General features: G+C 44.0%; 3 protein-coding genes across 3 annotated transcripts in view; 2 read left to right on the top strand and 1 right to left on the bottom strand.

Annotated features, from left to right (window-relative positions):
* The first annotated feature begins 1 nt into the window (after position 1).
* Positions 2-9,423, top strand: maneal (mannosidase endo-alpha like). The gene is made up of 4 exons (XM_028036909.1): positions 2-718; positions 2,559-2,668; positions 7,744-7,820; positions 8,545-9,423. The coding sequence occupies exons 1-4, from the start codon at positions 214-216 to the stop codon at positions 9,179-9,181; spliced, it is 1,329 nt and encodes a 442-aa protein (XP_027892710.1). The 5' UTR covers positions 2-213; the 3' UTR covers positions 9,182-9,423.
* Positions 9,424-11,404: 1,981 nt separating this feature from the next.
* On the bottom strand, positions 11,405-18,349 carry sf3a3 (splicing factor 3a, subunit 3). The gene is made up of 17 exons (XM_028037234.1): positions 18,125-18,349; positions 17,973-18,020; positions 16,979-17,031; positions 16,487-16,592; positions 16,318-16,390; positions 15,875-15,966; positions 15,708-15,790; positions 15,486-15,624; positions 15,326-15,394; positions 15,188-15,255; positions 14,072-14,179; positions 13,920-13,989; positions 13,665-13,829; positions 12,057-12,167; positions 11,874-11,964; positions 11,742-11,797; positions 11,405-11,664 (listed from the first exon to the last, which is right to left on the bottom strand). Exons 1-17 carry the CDS (start codon positions 18,218-18,220, stop codon positions 11,587-11,589), a joined length of 1,506 nt encoding a protein of 501 aa, XP_027893035.1. The 5' UTR covers positions 18,221-18,349; the 3' UTR covers positions 11,405-11,586.
* A 1,723-nt stretch (positions 18,350-20,072) lies between these two features.
* LOC114156669 (ubiquitin-conjugating enzyme E2 E2-like) overlaps positions 20,073-21,169 on the top strand; it is a 50,754-nt gene continuing 49,657 nt past the window's right edge. The window contains exon 1 of the mRNA XM_028037235.1: positions 20,073-20,234. The gene's annotated coding sequence lies outside the window, so the exon portion shown is untranslated. The remainder of the gene's footprint in view (positions 20,235-21,169) is intronic.

The following is a 21,169-nucleotide window of genomic DNA, read 5'->3' as shown; positions in this document are numbered from 1 at the left end:
CGCTTCCGTCACACAAACAAATGCGGCCTCCCTGACAGAAAGACGGACCGCAGCAGCTCGATGGGGGACAGGCCAGCGGGGGCCCGGCTGCTGGCTGTTTCCGGGACGGACGCGGGAGGCGATCTGCTGAGGCTCGCGCCGCTGATGCGGGGGGAACGGTGAGGGCGGCGGACTGCGCTGTGTTCTCCTGCGGCAGCACCACGGACAGCGGCCATGACGCGGATGCGCAGGAAGGCCATAGTCGCCCTCTTCCTCTTCACACTCTTCATCTTCGGGACCATGATGGGGCTCAGGACGCTGAAGCCCAGCGACGGCTTCTCGGACCTGGCGCCCGGGATGGACTTCGCCGAGGAGAGGTCCGACAGGAAGCGGCCGGACGGGAGAGGCACGCTGGCGTCGCCGGGCCAGTTCCGCTCCGGCGGCAGCGACACCAAGGTGGTGTTCACCAAATCCGACCGAGACTCCAGCATCTTCTACGACGTCCACATCTTCTACTACCTGTGGTACGGCTCCCCCAGCATGGACAACCAGTACATCCACTGGGATCACCCGCTGGTGCCCCACTGGGACCCGAAGATCGCCGCCAGCCACGCTCAGGGCAGACACACACCTCCGGAGGACATCGCTTCCAGTTTCTACCCTGAGCTGGGGCCCTACAGCTCCAGGGACCCAAAGGTGCTGGAGTCCCACATGGCGCAGATCGAAGCGGCTGCATCAGGTAAAACACTGCATGGGTTCTTGAGAGGTTCGGTTCGGTTTCTGGCTGAACTCACAGTTCTGCTAAAATCATCAGCAGTTGAATATGTAAGCAAAACAATATATGCATCATCTCCATGGATTTTTAGAATGTTATGTCAGAAGTCTGATGGGTTTTTGTCTTCAGAGAAACAGGATCCAGTAGAGACAAGTGGATCTAATCTGATCCAGGTTCTACCACCCACTGAAGAAGCTAACAGGGACAATTCATTTGTTCCATGGGTTGTTATATATTCTACCAATACAAATATTAAAATTCCCTTTGGATTTATAGCAAATATTTCTACGGATGGATGGAGGTTGGATTTTTTTTTTCCAGCAATTTTATCTTAAAAATAAAGTTTTAAGATAAAATGTATTTCATATCTACTCAGATCTGGAAAACATTTCAACTAAATGTCCCATTTGTCCAGACTGAGCTGGTCCAGGACCAGAATCCTGCAGTCTGGAAACCCGGGACCATTATTCAATTACTGGCTTTAAATAGCAACATTTTCCAGATAGCTAAGGTAGCCAGATGTCAGATATGAATTATATCTTACTTATATTCACCTTTTTTTTTTTCTTTTTTTTGAGGTCGGGTCACTATGGAAACCATAATGTTCCCCTCCATAGGAACACTCTCCAGCTATTTCTGGGGGATGTCAGGGCATTTCCAGGACTGGGGGGATTTAACGTCCCTCCAGTGAGTTCCAGGCGCCCACTGCACTGGGAACAGCACATGCTTTAATCATAAAGGATCAGCTTAAAAGCTACCAAGGTACTTCCTAGTAACGCACGACAAAATACCTTTGACACCTGGTCATAATTCCTTTCCACATCCAAACTCCCATGATCCTTTGAGCAGCTCCTTCTGCTCCATCATTCCAGAATCCTGGAAGAGATTTTCCCAGAGAGGCTTTTGATATTTCTAACACTTTTTGGTTCACTTTCCTAATGATTTGGACCACCACTCCACCCTTTCTTACTCATTGTTTGGACTTCTAGAACTTCCTTGATCCCAACCAGAGTCCTCCTCCACTGCCTCAGCAAGTTTCTCCCACTCTTGAGTTTTTACGTCTACAGCCAGGGAACCTGCAGGCCTTCGGGGCCCCAGAGCCCCTCAGCTGCTTCAAGAGTCTCCAGAGCCAAGCAAACCCTGAGGGGTTCCGTCTACTCTGGTGTCCACCGGTGGGTCCTCTTGCTGCAGCAGCAATGGACTCTCATAACTTTCACGTCCACAAGTGGTGCAGGGGTGATTAGCTGACAGCTAAGCCCCTTCTTGTCACCTGAGTTTTCAATATGGATGCTGCTGATGGCAGGACTACAAAATCAGTCATCAACTTTTGCTGAAAGTGGCCTAGTAGACTAGACATCATTCTACCAGCCTGGTTTAGTTGGCTTTAAGCCAACTCTGGTTTGTTTGGGGAGGTGCAAATGCATAATAAACTCTGATGCAAGTGAAAAAAGTCAACTCTGGTCCGTCTACAAACGTCTGTCTGGGTTCGGTTGCAGTGAACTCTGATGCGGTTCAAATACATATGTGAACGCCAAGCGGACCGGAGACCGCGCTGACCAACAGCAGGAAGCGAGTGAGTGTAGTGCGTTACAGCGCCCCCAGGAGGAATATGGTGTGCTATATAAACTGGGTGGCCGGCGAGGACGAAGGCCTTGTGATGCTCATATGACATCACAAGGGAGAAAAAACCTTCCAGCTGATTTTATTGCACATTACTTAGGTTTGCGCTGATGTTTCTCATACTTATTCTACTCTGATGCGGTTCTGACTGTCCTCCTCTTGTCTCCACGCCGTGGGTTTGTAGGAGTGCTGGTGTTGTCATGGTACCCACCTGGGGTGGCAGATGACCATGGGGAGCCCACTGAGGATCTGGTTCCTGCTGTCATGGATGCTGCCCAAAGACACAGCATCAAGGTAACTGGTGAGACAACCGGTATGTTTTTTTTTTACCTTATGACTAATTACTGAATGAATGAAGCTCTGTGATCACACCATGGTTTTCTTCCCTGTAATCATTTGGCCTCAATTTCACTCAAATAAATGAGACCCATCATTTGTTCATTCAAATATCAGCAGTTTTGATGCACCAGATTTGGAACCGTGATGTTCAATTTAGAAAATCTTCCTTTTTGGAGAAAACCTTTTATTGGTCATAGGAGATGAAATATGCTGATTGTTACCAGTAGAGAGAGCACCACCTATCGCCCTTTTAAGGGACAGCTTAAAGCAGGGGTGGGCAACTCCAGGCCTCGAGGGCCGGTCTCCTGCAACTTTTAGATGCATCTCTACTTCAACACACCTGAGTCAAATAATGAGGTCATTAGCAGGACTCTGGAGAACTTGACTGCACTTAGGAGGTGATTCAGTTATTGGATTCAAGTGTGTTGGACCAGGGAGACATCTAAGATTTGCAGGACACCGGCCCTCGAGGACCAGGATTGCCCACCCCTGGCTTAAAGCATGGTAGGTCAATAATTAGCACTGTGAAATTTATTTTTTGTAAAGTACCTTGAGACTCTCAATAATTTCCATTGGCATGATTTATCGTTTATCTCTTTTTTCTCTCTTTCTACCAAAAACTGGATGATAAAAGTCTTCAGTTTGGTGCTTTGGTCTCAACTAGACCTTATTTGAAGGAAAATTTTGTTTACAAAGACTTCAAAATTAATTTTATTTGTTGTTTTGTTTATTTATTTTGGATATTTAAAATGTTGTCCAGTGTTAAATGTTCATTAGAATTTAAAGTTTACTGATCTTTTAGAATTATTATTTTGCCATTATCATTATATTGCTTAAGAATGGTCTCAAAACAACAATATTATCGTTTATCGCAATAACTTCTGGAACAATTTATCACCCAGCAACATTTCTTATCGTGACAGGCCTAGAGACAACATTTGTTTTTGAATTGGCGCTATATAAATAAACTGAATTGAAGTTAATTGATCATTGAACCTTAGCTACCCTTTTAAAAACTTCCTGTTACAGTTACTATTTTTATAACAAACAGTTTTTGTCATTTAAAACACAGCAGCAATTTGACATAGGCATCTTTTCTTATGATAATGCATTAATGTTGTTTTAGTGTGCTGTATGTTTTATGGGCCTAGGGATGGAAATTAGCATTTTGCTAGCTCTGGTGTACTTGTAGCAGTATGATATGTTCAATAATATCATGCATTGCTGAATGCAATTCAGTTAGGAAGAAACATGTCAGAACACAAAGTGTATCACAGTGAGTTCTGTGTGGGACTGCATAGCAACACAACTGTTAGAACTCCCCTCCTGCTCATAATGTGTGTGTGTGTGTGTGTGTGTGTGTGTGTGTGTGTGTGTGTGTGTGTGTGTGTGTGTGTGTGTGTGTGTTCGTGTGCGCACATACACACACACACACACACACACACACGTTTATCTCGCTGTCTTTGCAGAGACTTTCCATTGACTTCCTTTCATTTCTACTGTCGAATCTCAATCAAAACTCAATTCACACCTTGGTCCTAAACCTTACCACTACCCCTAAAACAGCATTTTTTTTCTTTGAGAGCAGTGAGTCCCCACAATGTAATATGTGGCAGGAAAATGGTCCCATGCTATATGACATCACTGATGACTGTGATCCATCTCCCTTTAATCCAAACGTCCACAGAGCAACTCATTTGTTCTGAATATCAGACTGCGTTGAGACACAAGAACAAAACTGCATTTCATATCCCGACACTCTTGGACTGTCCAGCAACACAAGTACGGATAAGTACAATTAATTTTATTCAGGCACTTCAAAGGTACTGTTAATTGAATTTAAAACATGGCTGAAGACAGCAGTGAACACCATGTGCCTGATGAGCTTGCCAGCATTGTGGAATGATGACAGGATGCGCGACAGACTGGAGAAAGAAAATCTAGAGCTCTGCCAGATTATTGAAAGTCTCCATAGAAAGCTTGAGCGCTCCAAGTCTTGCGGAAGTGCTTGCAGGCGACCAGACTTGCAAGCACAATGTGATATGCTGGCAAGTGAGAACAATGCACAGAAGGCACAGCTCGATTCTCTTCGTGCAGCGTAGGAGGAGACAGAGCTGAGTCTCTGAGAAGAAGACGACTCCGGGAACTTCTCATGGACTTGAAAAAGGCACAGCTGACAATGGATGAGCAATCTGGAGAGCTGGACAGTTTTTGCGATGAACTGGACAATCTGCATAGCAAGTATGAGGCAGATTGTCTAGAGATCCAGGACATAAGCAGGCAGAACTTGGTTTTGAGGACTGAAAATGATCTGCTTAGGCAAAGGCTGGGGGAACCAGAAGAGGAGGATCAGGGATAAAGATCAGTGCTGAGAAGATTCAGCAAGAGGGTAGGTACAGTTTTCAACACAATGTGCCACAAAGGAACACACAGATACTAAGAGCCACCATGGATTTTTTAAAATTCCTCTGGTTGGTCTGGTAAAACTTGATCTAACTGGTTCTTCTGGTATTACTGGTTGTACTGGAATTACTGGTTGTTCTTGAATTACTGGTTGTGTATACACACACAGGCACACACACACACATATATATACACACAGTTGCAACAAGGCACTTTGTATTGCCTTGTTGCTGAAAATGTGCTATATAAATAAAATGACCTTTACCTTTTACCTTTACATATATAAGATATGAGTAATAATAATGATTGTTACCTCAGCCTGTTGGCTTCAGGTGCCAGGAGCCACTAAGTTCTGCTGCAGCTGCAAACAGAGAGCATTCAACGCCCACCACTTCCTCCAACGGAGTTTGCAAGGTCCTCATAAACAGTTTCCATGGTAACGCAGCAGTGTTTAGAGCTGGTGCCCAATCCTGGCAGCTGCTTTACCTGATCTGAGATCATGAGATCATGATCCTGCTCCTGTTTGGTTGGATGAACAGGTCCAGCTCTCAGGGACATCCATCTGGATCTTGTAGCCGTCCAGTCACTTTATACATCACTGGTCAATGTTAGAGCCCTAGAAACGCTGCAGTTTGGCCTGGATGAGCTCTACTCTGTACCTTCAGAGGTTTTCATGCACTATTTTACACACTCTTAGGTGTGGAAGTTGTTACTGGAGGAAAAATCTTTTTGTCTTTATATTAAATGAGTTAAACACTGGATCGCAGTGACAGCTGTTTCACACACACACACACACACATACCGTCGTGTTTTTGTCACTTGTGGGGACTTCACATTGACTTCCATTTATTTCTACACCCTAACCCCTACCATAATCCTAACCCTAACCATCACATATCTAACCCTTACCTTAACATTTACCCTAACCTAACCATCACTGATCTAACCATTAACCCAAAAACAACAATTTCCCTCATGGGGACCAAGAAAATGTCCCCACAAAGAGCAATGGTCTCCATAACCCCACATTGTAGACAGAAATTGGTTCCCATAAGGATATAGAAACCTGGTACACGTGTGTGGCTGACCCTGTACCACCTGAATGATGGGACGTCTGTGGGATGCAGGCTCTCTGTTCTGTTCCTCAGAAATGTTCATCCTGAGCTAAACTCTGCTTCTGTTCAGCTTGTGGCTGATGCTGAATCTAATATGGAGTCTTGTAAAGGTATTCACACCCCTTGCACTTTTCTAACATCTGGTCTCATTAACACTTCCAACCTCCTTGTATTTTATTAGGGTTTTATGTGATAAACCAACACAAAGTAGACCAGAGCTGTGAAGTGCAAAGAAAGAAATGTACAACTCCACTTTGTAGAACCATTTTTAGCTGCAGGTTGGCTGCTTAATGTCTCCATCCATCCTAGTCACACTCGCTTGTGCCTTAAAACATACAATTTTTAATGTGCATCCCTTTCATTTTTATTGTATATCTTCTATTGCTGCCACCTGCTGGTGTGTTTGTTCCTTCACTATTGATCTTGTGGGAGTTGGATGGTTCGGTTGGCATCAGCTGGTCCTGTAGGCTGTGAAAGCAGCAGGTCCAGTTGTTCAGAGCGAGCGACTCGGACTTTCAACCAGTGGTTCAGAACATCTGGCCTCCAGCTTTAGTTACACTTAAATCGACATCGATTTAGAATCAAAAATAACAAGGAGGTGGAATTTTAGAAAAGGTTTTGTTTCATTCTTGTTGCCTTTTTGTCTCTTGTTGTGAGATGTGCTGAACAAAAGAAGAATGAACTGATGTCCACAGAGAAGACTCCAGATGTTCTCTGTGTATCATAATGTCTGAACAGATGTTTGGGGTGATGTGATGATATGGACCCTGTGTTGGCCTTTACCACACAGAACCACATTATCTTAGATTAGAGAACAGTTTGCTACAGTATGTTATGACTACGGTAAACTGATCCTAGGATGGGAGTCAGTTGGTACGTATGTTCTGTTATTCCTTGGAAAAAATAAGGTATTCTGAGTTTTGCTTACACACTGGTGTGTATTATTTCCTCTGCAGAGATCCTAAAAAACAATCAAACAATCAAGGCAGCATATTTTTTTTACTGTTTTTCATATCGCAGTAGAATAGAAATATATATTTTTTGTCCCACAAAGAGAAATTCAGGTTTAACAGCAGCATCAGATATACTAGTTCAGACAAAAGGTCCTTAAATTTTTAAAACTATATGTACAAAAGAAGATTAACAATAACAGCCAGAATAATGATCATGCTATATTGTGCAAGACTATCACATAAAAATACTGTGCAGCTATTAGAGGAATTTTTGACTCATGATCAGGAATGTGCAACTTGGATGGATTACTTTTTCAAAAATGTACATAATGTTCATTTATGTTGGAGCTAGAAATACTATTTACAATACAGTATATCAGTACAGAAAATAGTGTATAGCAGTATGTGTATAGCAGATTTTAACTAGCTTTTTGCTAATTAAAAAAAGATTTCAAGAAGATAATCATTTTCCAAATTTGAAACATTCCATCTTCTCCAGGTTCTTTTGTTTTGTTTTGGTGTTTTTACTGAAAATCCATCCTCCTGTCTCTGTGCACAGGTGGCCTTTCACATTCAGCCGTACAAGGGACGGACGGACCAGAGCATGCATGACAACATCAAATATATTATTGACAAGTAAGCTCCTTTCCAGTCTATGTGTATGTGCTGGGTGGGGTTTGCCTCCAACAGGTGCAGCTCTGCATTAAAGGACTGAAGATGAAGGCCAGAGGGTGATGATGAGGAGCAGCTGGTTGAATATAGATGGTTCCTCATTTCCTATCAGTGAGTTGACAGAGTAATAATTGAGGTTTTGGGGAGTGCGGCTCTGGTAGGATGTCATGACTATGGTAGATGTTTTGTGTTCTCACCAGGACTAAGAACTACCGAGGAGTCAGAGCAGGTTCAAGAGGGAAGTACATTTGTACCGCGGAAAGAAGAGCCGACAGTTTTTCATTCATTAGGTTCTTATTTCAGTCCAACCTCAGAGGTACAAAAACACATAACAGATATCACCATGGCATTGCTGAAGGTGTTAGAGGATGCCACAATAGAAGAGTTGGTGAAAAGTTACATCATTATTATTAGGACAAACATCATTATCATTATCTGTGTAGTAGGAGAGGTAGTACTACCAGAATAGTTGTCTTGTGATCAAAAGGTTGTAGGTTCAATTCCTGCTTGGGCACTGCAAGGTACTTAACCCCAACTTGCTTGTGTATAGGTATATAAATGTGAGTGTGAATGGTAATGTAATCCGCTTTGAATGGTCAAAATGACTGGAAAATTTTCCATTTAACTTCAAGCTACCTTGATATGAAATTCTTAGGATTATCCATTTGTCTCGCTCTGTTTTTCTCAGATATGGAAACCATGGCGCCTTCTACAGATTCAGGACTAGCACAGGGCAAGTCCTACCACTGTTCTATGTCTATGACTCCTACCTTACCCCACCCGAATCCTGGACGGAGCTCCTGACAGCCAAAGGCTCACAGAGTATCAGAGGGACGCCTTACGATGGCGTTTTCGTTGCCCTGGTTGTGGAGGAGCGCCACAAACATGACATCCTAGCCAGCGGCTTTGACGGCATGTACACTTACTTTGCCTCCAACGGTTTCTCCTTCGGCTCCTCCCACCAGAACTGGAAAGCCATCAAGGAGTTCTGTGATGCAAACAACCTGCTGTTTATCCCCAGCGTCGGTCCAGGCTACGTGGATACCGCCGTGCGACCGTGGAACAACCACAACACCAGAAACCGGGTCAACGGGCGTTACTATGAGACGTCCCTGCAGGCGGCTCTGTCTGTCAGACCAGAAATCGTCACCATCACCTCCTTCAACCAATGGCATGAAGGTACTCAGATAGAAAGGGCTGTCCCCAAGAAGACAATGGCGCGTTTATATTTGGACTACTTACCAAACCAAGCAGACCATTATTTACAGCTTACTCGTCAGTGGGCCGAGACCTTCAGCAAGGAGAAAGACAAGTGGCTGATGTGAACAAAGCTTCAGCTGCCTGGTGGAGGCTTTGAGGATCACTGTGAGTCTCAGTACATGAGCTCCTTCTGACTGTTGACTGGTGATTTATCTCGCCAACATTTTCTGCTCAGTATTTCTTCGTAAACTTAAAAAAAGTACAGTTACAAAGAGAAGCTGTTTTTTTCCTTCCCTATTTTACTAAAATAAAGACTGTTATTTCTTGTACTTTCTTTATGACCAATTAAAATGTCTGTTTACTGTTGGATGACTTGTATTTATTGTCACCTGAAAGAGTCAAATGTTGGAGGATAGGAAGCCACAGTTTGAGAGAGTGAGAGGTATGCAGGTTAAGGTCTGCTTCCCTGGTCAGTTCCTTCCTTCTTCCAACTGATAGACATCAACTCTGAACACGGCGACGCATTTAAAGAACCATGTAACTTTGCTTAGTTTACTCATCACTCACTACCACACAACACAGCTGATTGAAAACAGATACTTACATACACTGTATAAAATGACTTAACTTTTACTTCTCATTCTCTGGCATTAAATCAGATCAAACTTTTATGTTTTACCTAAGTTAGGATTATCAACATTTTTCCTGTTTGCTAAATATCAGAATAAAGTTTCTTCAAAGCCAGAAGTTTCGATCCATTTCCTCCGGGTTCAGTAGAACTGTTACGTATCTTAAAGTATACGAATGTTTTGGTTTCGAACCACTCTTCCAGACAGAACCAGTGTTAATCTGTCAGAGATCACACACACACACACCTCAGTTCTGTCTCCTTTAGTACACAGATGAGGATGGCTACCATCACACACTCAAAGCTCATCTTAACTTTCCTTGCATTTCTGGCTGAATCTCAAAGTCTATGCATCATGGCAATGCACACAAATCCCCAATCAGTCTTCTATGTGAGCACCAGCTGCTTCGCTAATGGTTCTCCAAGTATCTGAATCTGCCATCCCACTTCTTTGGATGCAAAGTGAGTGAAGTGTCTGTCAAAAATATTGAACTTCAGTTCATGCAGTTATTATCCATCCTAACATAAACTACTTAGGAGGAAGACTGCTACTGTTTCTGTCAGAGGACACAATGTAGAAATAGAGGACAGGCAAAGAGGTAGAGTAGGTTGGAGGAAGAAAAGCTCACAAGCCAAATTCTAAGCTACTACTATACCTAACACCAATGGTAGAGCAGATGTTCTCTGCTCTTGAAAATAAACAGTTCTGGTAACGCTCGCTAGATCATTCCACTATTGTAGAACGACACATTTAGAGTCTGGTATAGACACTAACAGGAGGAACTAGTGGTTTCCTCCTCACTCACGGTTCACTGTGGATAGTGAATCTGTCTAACTAGTTTCACCAGCATCTTCATGAGGTCTACGGCTTTTGTTCTGGGGTTGACTTGGCCATTTCGGAACAGAACCCGTCTCCTTCCTGAACGCCATGATGGTTAGACATTCCCATCATGTCAATTGAACAGATGAACAATGATGCTGTCAAGTATCTGGAGGTTACTCCAAAGGAAGAACCAGACCAGATCAGCTCCTGTTTCTCTTCCTGATATCTGCTGACTTCCCCATCATATCAAACCAGAAGGAAATGAGTTCCAGGTGAGACCTTCAAAATACTTCCACAGGTGTGCCTCCTATTAATTCTAATGTGTCCTTCAACATATCAGAGGTTTCCAAAACCATGACATCATCATCATCTGGGCTTTCCCTCATCACTTAAAAAGACAGTAATTATTCTGTATGTAAACCTCTGATCTTGAAGACATTTATAAATAAATCTGACTTCTTTCTCTCTGATTTTTGCAAATAGAAATAATTCTGGTCAGTCTAACCGAACTAAAATAAATGATTTGATTTGACTTCAGACAGTGAAACACAAGATGCCTCTTTCCAGGCCGTGTATGTAAACTCCTGCCTTAAACTGTAGAACAGCATCACATAATATCTTCTCTTGTTGTCTGCAGTAACAGTAATGCAAGAGCCCCACCTTGTGGAGGCCACATGCAGAGTAACGTTTTGCTCCTTTGGTTGCGTTAATGTCTTCAGAGACATTGTTCATTTAGAGGCAATGAAACATTAAAAGCTGTTTTAATGTTTCTAATCTTAGCTCATATGTGGTTGTGTAAGAAAGACATGAGTGAAAAACAGTTCACTCAAATTTTGCCTGTTTTGAGACACATAATCAGAATCCTGGGGTTGATCAGGATCCCAGGACAGAACAACGTTTAGGAATGACAGGGACTCAAAGTCCTCGGTTTATTGAAATCATCAGAGGTTGACATGTTACAAACTGGAGAAAAGTTATCTGGGAAATAACAGCACTACTTAAGACATAAAACAACAAGAGTAAATATGAGATTTTAAAAAAAAAAGAAAAAGGAAGCAGCTCAGAGTCACGCTGTCCGTCTACAGCAGACCCTGTCTCTTCAGATCCTCGTACGTCTTCTTGTTGACCACATTTCCAATGGAGTCCTCGTACTCCTCCTGAGGGGGACACAACGGAGGAGACGAGTGAAGGAGTCAGACTCCATCACATTCTGTCCAGGAGACTTTGTGCTTACCTCTGTGTCCGGCTGCCACCGCTCTGACGCCTTCTGGGACTTTAGCTTTGCCCACACTGAACACAAACGCATCATCAGTTAACGCCGACCTCAGACAGACGGACACGACACTGACTGAAGGAACGGACTTACAGGAGACAGCGTCCTCTATCTGTGTGACGTTGGCGAAATGAGCCGTGTTGGGGATTCCTAGACAGCGCATTCCATGTGCATGCCGCCACTCCTACACAGGCAAAAAAATATTACTGAAAAAATAAAACCTTGATCTTATTGTGATCATTTATAAGAGTTCTTTTCACAGAAGGAAGCGCGTACTGCAAAGTGCCTCTGGAAGGCCTTGGGTCCTCTGTAGGTGTAGTTTCCACAGATCTCACAGTTGTAGTTGATGTTCAGGCCGTGCAGTTTGTAGAGCCAGTAAGGGATCGGCTGCATAGAAAGTAAAAAAAAAAAAAAAAAAAACACACCGACTTCAGTCTGGGCCACAAAACACACAACAAAACACAACCCTTAAACTAGTTTACATGTAGACTCGCTACATGAGAAAAAAAGCAGCACATAACTGATGTGGAAGGAAAACCATACACGACTTTCTAATATTTCTACAACTAGAAATCTGAAAATGCCGTTTGTATTCTGACAGCGGCAAATAAAGCGTCTTCCCATCCCAACAACACAGACATAAAGAAGCAGCATTCAGCTTCTATGTACTGTAAATCTGGAACAAAATTCCAGATAACTGCGAAACAGCTGAAACACTGAGTTCCTTTAAATCAGAGAGACATAGCAACATTAATTAAATCTAGTCTGATTCTTTATAGTCTGTTACTTCTTTATTTTGCTCCTGTGAAGAAATGTTTTTTGTTCATTACAAAATGTAATGCATGTTTAGATTTTTATCATGTAAAGAACTTTGAACTTCATTAAAGGTGAAATGTGTTATTCTGGTAAACTTGAGTGTGGTAGGCAAGACTGCTGTTGAACATAGTGGTGGCAGCATCATGCTGTGGAGATGAAAGACAATCCTGGAAGAAAACCAGTTGGACCTGAAAGCAGAGTGGAGGTTCTCCTTCACCCTGAACCTCCAGCCAGTTCTGGAATGGTTTATATTCAAGCATATTCATGCGTTAGAATGGCCTAGTCAAAGTTCAGATGTAAATCCAACTGAGAATTGATCACAGATAGTCTCAGTCCAACCTGACTGAGCAGGAGCGAACAGAAGAGCTGCAGCTGGATCTACCTGGACGTTCATTCAGCAGGAAGCGCTCCACCACTTCCTGCTAGACGCTGCAGTGAATGTGAACCTGAGAAAACCCAGTGGACCAGAACCAGCAGATGACATGGAGACCAAACCATCACTGACTGTACAGACTTCACACTAAACACTAAGCTACATGGATTCTGGTCGATTCCACCCTGAAATGCAGAGTTTACTTTGATCTGAAACCAGAACTCGGGAGCACTGGGACCAGTCCAGACACTGGGGCTCCATGAGGGGGCTCCATCTAAACACAGCGGCTCCTGATTCGCTGACTCCACTCCTTCTGAAGCTCCATCTATTCTTGAATGGTTCTTTTCCTTCCACTCAACTTTCCATGAACAAACGTGGACACAGTCCTTACCTCTTCTGGACATCTGTCCAGTCAGCAGTTTTCCCCATGACTGTGTAGGCCATAATGTAACTTTTATATATCAAAAAGTTTTTTGTTTTTTTTTTTCAAACTTTATCTCATGTCATACTGTAATTTTCAGAGATGCTGAGCTTTGGGGTTTTCATCATCTATAAGCCACAAATATCAACATTTCAAAGCATAAGAGCTCGCCATATCTCACTCCATGTATATACGAGCTTATCTTTGTGAAATGCGGGCCATGCTGACCCATTCCAGGGAGCTGAAGCGGTCTGAGCAAGCGGTCTGGCCTCACCTTGCCATCCCAGCCCAGCGGCAGGTTTTTGGGGTTGTAGATGATCTCATTGTCTTCATCTTCGCTCTCGCTCTCACTCAGCTGCTCTTCCTCTTCCTCTTCGCGCTCCTCTCCTGTCCTCGCCTGCTTCCGCTGCACGTTCTCATGGGTGAGCTGCCTCTGCTCCTGCACAGAACCCACAGAGCCCAGCGGGTCAGCCCGTCACAGTCGGGGCGAGCCCGAAGCCGCGCCCTGAAGCTGATGAGGAAGACTCACCCCCAGGATCTCCACGTACTCGTAGACCTGAGCCTCCAGGAAGGCCGTTTCCCTGTTCCGCTCCGTGTCTCTGAGGGGGTGACGCATGGAGACGGTTACATTCTGCCCCGTCACACAACAGGATCAACAGTCATTTTAATATGCTCACGTACTTCTTAGGCCCTTTGGCTTTGGGGTTCTTGGCGAACAGAGACGGGTCCAGGGATTCCAGGGATTTGCCTTTGGTGCTGAACAGCCTCTGAGCTCTCTCCTCCAGAGTCCTGATCACACACACACACACACACACACACACACACACACACAACCACACACGGTGTCATAGTAAGAGGAAAAGGAGGGATCACCTTCAAGATTCTGTACTGATTTAAATCTGACAAGTATGCTGTGCATCTGTACTCTGGTGCTTCAGAATAAAATCCAGTGAAACTATTTATGTGCAGCATATCTAAAGGTTCTGCCAGTGGAGTTTAAAACCTTTAAGGAAATAAATTTGGGAGAATTATCTTGAGAAACCTTTCAGTTGTAACAAGATAGAAAATACGTTAAAAAAAAAACAACAAACTTTTTTGCTGTAGGGAGATAAAAATCTGTTTCTTTTTTTAAATTAAACTTTTTTTTTTCATTTCATACCACTGAGAAAATTTCACATTATCAGAAGAAGCTGCTCCTGAATTTATTGTGATGTGGCAAAAGCAAGTTTGCATCCTGCAAACTGGAGACAAATTTCAACACCTTTCTATTTTCTGACTGCAGAAAATAGAAAGCGGTGGAGCAGAGACAGAAAATGGCGCCCCCTTCAGTTCCAGGGTGCAACATGGTATGGGTCTGACGCCTGACCCAATGCCACTCATTTTCTGCAGCCAGGTTCTTCTCTTAAATTTGAACTTTTCCAGGCTATACACAAAAATCTAACTAGATAGCTAGCAAGAGTATATTAGCAGCTGGTTACTGTTAGCCCTAAACGGCTCGAGTCAAAACTTACTAAAGATGTCAGGTATGACTCTAACTTTCCCATCATAAAAAACCTACAGGTACAAGATCAAATAGTGCTGCCACAACAAGATGTAAGATTTGTGATTACTGTAATTAAAGCCACCTTACAGTAAAATATGAATGTAACATTTAAGGCCTTAATTTTACATTTCAGGGTGCACAGACACCATGGTGTACGTGTAAACTGATTAATCAGACAAGGAAAAAAATATTGAAGTTGTAATGAGACAAAGTGCAGAAAAGTGAAATGAATCTGAGCTTCCTCTCCTTCTTACCCTCCACACTTCAGCCCCAAAGCCATGAGAGCAGACTTCAGCCTGTCCAGACCCAGAGAGGCCAGTTCCTGCAGGATGAAGCAGACCGGTGAGTTCAGTTAGCCAACAGCAGCCCTTCTGATTAAAGTTTGATTTTACCTCCCAGGAGGAAAACGCAGAGAGGTCCAGATGAGCTCCGGCGTGTGTCAGAGCACTACTCGTCTCTTTCTGCAGTCAGATCAGAAACATGGAGGAGAAACGTGAGCTACAACGCCTCAGTGAATCACCGTGTTTTCCGTGGGCCAAAGGCAGCACTCACAGGCCAGCCAGGAAACGTCCCGCTCTCCCACTTTTTCTCAAAGTCGATCAGGACTTTCCCGTAGAGCTCGTTCTGGTCCAGCAGAGGCTTGACCCGGTCCGTGTAGTCCTGCAGGTACTCCAGCAGCATCTCCAGGTACCTGCACGAGCCACATGGTTTCCCCAGGTCATGCAGTTCAGGCCCACTGGATCAGACGCAACACAAACAGGATCGTGGACCTACTTTTTGTATTCGGCGTTCTTCCTGTCTTTGGGGATGTCGAAAAGTTGGTCGAATGAGGACAGGTAGGTGATGTAGTCCAGTTTCTGTAGGGATTCAGGAAGCAGTTTGAGAACATGGCTCCTTTTGTCTGGAAGCTGATGGTTACGGCAGAAACGGAGCGCTGTTACCTCAGCTCCTTTCAAGTTGATGTACTTCAGGTAGCAGTCGTGGAGATCCAGATAGCGGCCGTATCCCTCCTCATCAGTGAAGTCCACCATGTCTGGAAGGAGCACAGCTGTTAGGCTGAGTGTTTGCCAGCTAATGCTGCTGAGCTGAACAACCACTATGACTTAAGACGGCTCATTTAAACAAGTAGAATCAGCAGAGGCACAGCTCAGGAATCCAGCGGCTGCTCCAGCCTCATGCGTCTCCCTGAGCAGAGAGCAGCTAATTAAATGTAACAGAGGTGTTTTGTATAGGCCACAGCTTGTTCAAGGAAGCATAATAGTGGACCTTTAAGGCTCAAATCACTAGATTAACTATTTAATTCATCATCAGTAAACACCGTCGCATCCAGCCCTGTAGAGTTCCCCGATTATTCAGTTCAGAAAACCTAAATAATGAGTCTTACTCTGAGCCTCTTCACTGGGGTTGTCTCTGGCCTTCATCAGCTCTTCAAACTCTGCCGACATGGGAATGGAAATCTACAGAGGAAGGAAGACACAAAGCAGCCCAGAGACTCTGTGTTACTGCTGCTGTTGACACAACGTGACCCGACGGCGTGGCGGCAGCTCTGCTACCTCGTTGGGATGTTTTCGGTGGAACTCCTTTATGTGTTTCAGTCTGTTGTAGAACTCAGCAAACTCATTTGGTCCAGAAATGGCAGCGAGCTCGTCTCTCCTCATCCTGCCAAACAGAACGGTTTCAAAGTGTTAAATGTCCGCTAGCAGAACCAGCTGTCTGGAATCAGGCCTGCTTTTCCTCCTCTAGAACATCATCCAGGTCAGGGGAGTCCAAACATTTGGTTGCATATTCCAAAGTCATGTAGTCAAAACTCATGAGCCAAAAATTTGTTTATTTTCATTCTCAGTAATAAACTAAGCCACAGTACTTTAAACAAACAATTAAAGTAGTAAAAATATGCAAATTACTGTAAATCTAACAAGATAAAAATGCTAAATGTGATACAAATCCTTCAAATAAATTTTCATTCATTTCAGGGTTTTTTATGTCATCAAAAGAAAAAACCTCAGCTGTAAACATATTGCTAAAAAGATTTAAAGTAAACGTACCCGTCTTTGTCTTCGTAGGAGTCTCTCAGGTTGGCGCTCACGTCCATGTACCTCTGTCAGGAGACACGCAGCAGTCAGGCTTCACATCAGAGTCCCATTACACATTCACACCTCCCCAAACCAACCCGGCGTTCTAGGCAGGCGAACTGGAGTTCAGTTAAAGCTGATTAAAAGGAGCTGGTGGGAATGAACCCTCAGAGTAAATCCTCCTGATCCGTCAATCTTCCACTTATCTGAGCTGCAACAGATCCAGGAGGAAAACCCTGGGCGTCATTCACCCCAGCAGCATCTGTTCCCAGTGGAGAACCACTGGCTCAAAACGCAACCAGAATCAGATGGATGGATATCGGCTAGATCGCCATCATAACTGGGTTTACTCAGAGCTCTCTCCATGATCACTGCCATCAGTGAAGAGTAGCTACAGCGAACAACCTAGAGACAACTTGATGAGGATTTTTGTGTATTTTTCCTCACAGTGGATGTCATTAGGCAAAAGTGATAAGCGTCACAATTTCAAGACCCAACATCAATTAAGTACTCCATTGCCTCTCTGCCCGGCTGTCTGATTAGAGCAGCAAAAGCAAATGAGGTGGATTAGCAGAGCTGCCAACAACGGGTGGTGTCATCCAGGACATGTCACAGTAGAACAGAAGTCCTCAAAACCAAGCCTAGAGGACCGGCGTTATATCAGAGTTATAATGTTTCATTTTGTTTTGCAATAAGTTAAGTATTTCTTAATTTGAACTGAACCATTAGTAAAGATGTGAGACAGAAGCTGTTGTACAACATGTCAGAGCGAAGTCAAGACATTATGAAAGATCAACATTGTCCATATAGACTCCTTACACAGATTCAGTCTATTTACCCATTAAAAGGTCGCACTCCGTTTCTCTGAGAATACACTAAATTAAAATCGGAACTTTTCCGTTCCACTAGACAATCAAGAAACACTCATATGGGTCATCCATCCATCCAAAACCAAGTTTATACTTACATCCAGCATAGCTCTTATGCGATGATCGGAGTTAATTTGTTCTCGAAGCTGAAACAAGAAGGAAAACAATGACTTACTCTCAGTGTTGTTCTGGTTTCTATCAAGTAAGGATTAGCCTCATGCTAACGTTAGCTTGTAGCGCCAGAGCTTACCGTGGACTTTTTGTGCAACATTTCTTTAGTTTTGGCGTCCATCAGTCGCTCTTCCTCTTCGTGGTAGCGACGCTGCTGTTCTAAAATCGTCTCCATGGTTCGCAAACACACAGTGTGTCTAGTAAAGGCTGAGTCACGGAGCTCCGAATTAGCAGAAAGCTCGAGCCACCGTAGCCGCTGCGTTTGTTTTCAATGGCGCATGTCACGGACCTGCCGTCCGTCGCTTTTATCGTTGGGTGAGAAACACCGACCGACAGAGAGTTCCGCTGTAATGACGTAGTCAAGATAAATAATAAAACAACAACAACAACAACAAAGATAACGTCACCATTACGCTATATTAGTCAAAACACGAAAGATTTGTCTATTTTTAATTTTCTGTCAGTTTCTTTTCTGAACACTTAAGAGTTATTGTTCTGTTCTGTTGCTGTGTTTCAGTGAATCTAGAATTAGAAGACTTTAATAAACAACAGCCGGTACATGCAGTATACTGCAAGGATATTTAATCAGGCAAGATGGACTTAGAACCCAGTGGGTTCTCCTCTTTCTTTGTAGTCTGCAAAAACATTACAGCCTGCTACATCACCGGTGTGCACGCGCGCGTGCTCGTGGGGAATCGCTCTGTTTGTCAAGTTTTTCTGTCAAGAAATAGACCGGAAGTGGTGATTGTTTTCCGCTGAAAATAAAAAAAACCTAAACGACAATGAAACACATTAACAGTTAAGTCCAAAATTTATTTGTACACATATTATGCACAAACTATTTTAATCCTACCAAGAAATTTGTTTATGAGACATATCTCTTAAAATACAATAAGTAAGTTTTATTTAGTATTTTATTGATAATAAGAAAAATAGGACAAACACAACAATGCCAGAATAGTTGGTACAAGCTGAAGTGCGAAGAGCCAGCTAAACTCAGATCCCTCCCCGATAACTGAGCTTCTCACCCCATCTCCATCAGAGAACCCAGATACCCTGCAGCCGAAATAGACGCTTGTATCTGCGATCTTGTTCCTAAAGTCACTATCCAGAGCTGGTGACCATAGTTGAGGGTAGGAATATAGATAGACTTTTAAATTACGGCTTTGCCTTTTGGCTCAGCTCTCTCTTCACCACAGTAAACTAGTACAACACCTGCAGCACTGCAGACGCAGCACCAATCTGTCTATTACCCTCCTGCTCCATTTTCCCTAATTTGTAAACAAGACCCTAAGATATTTAAGCTTTTTCACTTGGGGCAGGACCTCTTACCCAAACCAGAGAAGGTGTTCTATCCTTTTCCAGCTCAAGACCCCGGTCTTGGATTTGGAGGCACTAATTTTCATCCTGTCCACTAGCGGTCAACTGTGAATCCCTCCATCTAATGAAGCCAACAGAATCACAGCATCTGCAAGAAACATAGGTCCACTTAAGCCAGCAAACACTAATGCTATTAAACAGAAAAACACACCTCTTTCAGTCACAACAAACAATGGCTGCAGGACGAGGAGCTTCTCTAGGTACATGGAAACGAGCCAAAGTCCATTTTCAATTACCAAAACATGCAATTGAAATTCAGCCAAGGGCCTAATCTTAATGCAGTCTTGGACTGTCCCTGGAAAAAAATGAAAACTGCTCCAAACAGGTACATTAGGAAAACTATATTTAATACTTAAGCTGATTGATTGAGCTCCATAATTATTGTTTGTACCTATTCCTTTCAGATCCATCCATCCATCCATTTTCTGTACAGTGTACACCCTTCTCCCTTAGAGGGGTCAGGAGGTGCTGGTGCCTATTTCCAGCTAACCTTCCGGGCGAGAGGCGAGGTACACCCAGGACAGGTCGCCAGTCTGTCGCATTCCTTTCAGATGTTGAACCTAATAATAGAGGGGAAAAAACAACAAAGCGGAAGGAAACCCGGGCTTTTATTTTAGTGGGTCAAAGAGGAACCCTTCTCTCTAAGGCTCTCCGCCATGACAGACGCATTTTGGCACATTCTCCAGCAGCAGTCAGTCAAAGCAAAGTGACGCGGAGCAGCGGACGGCGAGTGTTTTGGATTTACGGAAGATAAAGTGGGCACTGGGAACCGTTTTCACGGCCGCTGTGCTTCCAGCCTGCTTGAAAAGGTGAGGAGTTCGTTTCCTCTCTGACATGAGCCCTCTCTCCAGAATATTGGGGGTGTATTATTGTGGAAGGGGGCGGCGGCGGCGGTGTTGGCGGTTGTCGTTGTGGAGAACACGGAGGGTGGGGTGGGGTGGGATGAGGTAGTGGGAAGGGAGCCGGGAGGGGGGTCTTTTGTGTTGGGGCATCTATCTGGCAGAGGTCAGCGCGAGCCCCGCTTCTGGAGGTGCTCGCTTATTGTGCGCGTGCATTCTGGAACTTAATCCTTTGAAATTTAATTGCGCGGCTGCCTCGCGGCCAACTCTTGATCTGCGGCTAACAAAAGCAGAGCTGAGGACTCGGGGCGGCAGGAGCTCGTGGGGCTCATACCCCACCACCACGCGACCTGTTTGCTGTAACTACACCAGACCATTCAACAGAACAATGTGATGCATTTTAAACATCCTGCACTTAAACTGCGCTGTTGATACGCGGCTAGCTTCTTTTCAGAGTCAACAATTTCAATCACAATTGAACTCACCGCACCGAGCTTCAAGCTTCACTGGTTCTGACACGGAGCTACATTAAACAACTGCTAGCTGGTGGCAGCATTTAGCTAGAAGTTGGCTTTAAAGGGACTTTTTTCCGAAACGTTAGGAGAGAGCAGGACTGTTTTCAGTGTGGCTTGAACCTCAGCTGGCAGCTGGAGACACGTCCACACCTTGAACATCCTTCCTCGAGAAGGTGGTGTCAAAGAAGAAAAAGTTTCAGATGAAGAAATTCATCTTAGTGTCATTTTAACCCTGATAATCCCCCACAGCCTACTGCAGCTAAGGTTGGTGTGGCTGCTTGGCAGAGGTCAGGTTGGAGGCTCTGTCCATGCGGGTCAATTATTTCAGGCAGCAGCAGAGTTGGCAGAACCTCTCCTCTCCTCCACCTGACCGCCTCCTACATTTATCAC

Source organism: Xiphophorus couchianus, chromosome 13 (assembly GCF_001444195.1).
Source record: "Xiphophorus couchianus chromosome 13, X_couchianus-1.0, whole genome shotgun sequence".
NCBI lineage: Eukaryota > Metazoa > Chordata > Actinopteri > Cyprinodontiformes > Poeciliidae > Xiphophorus > Xiphophorus couchianus.
This window is presented reverse-complemented; position numbering and strand designations above follow the sequence as displayed.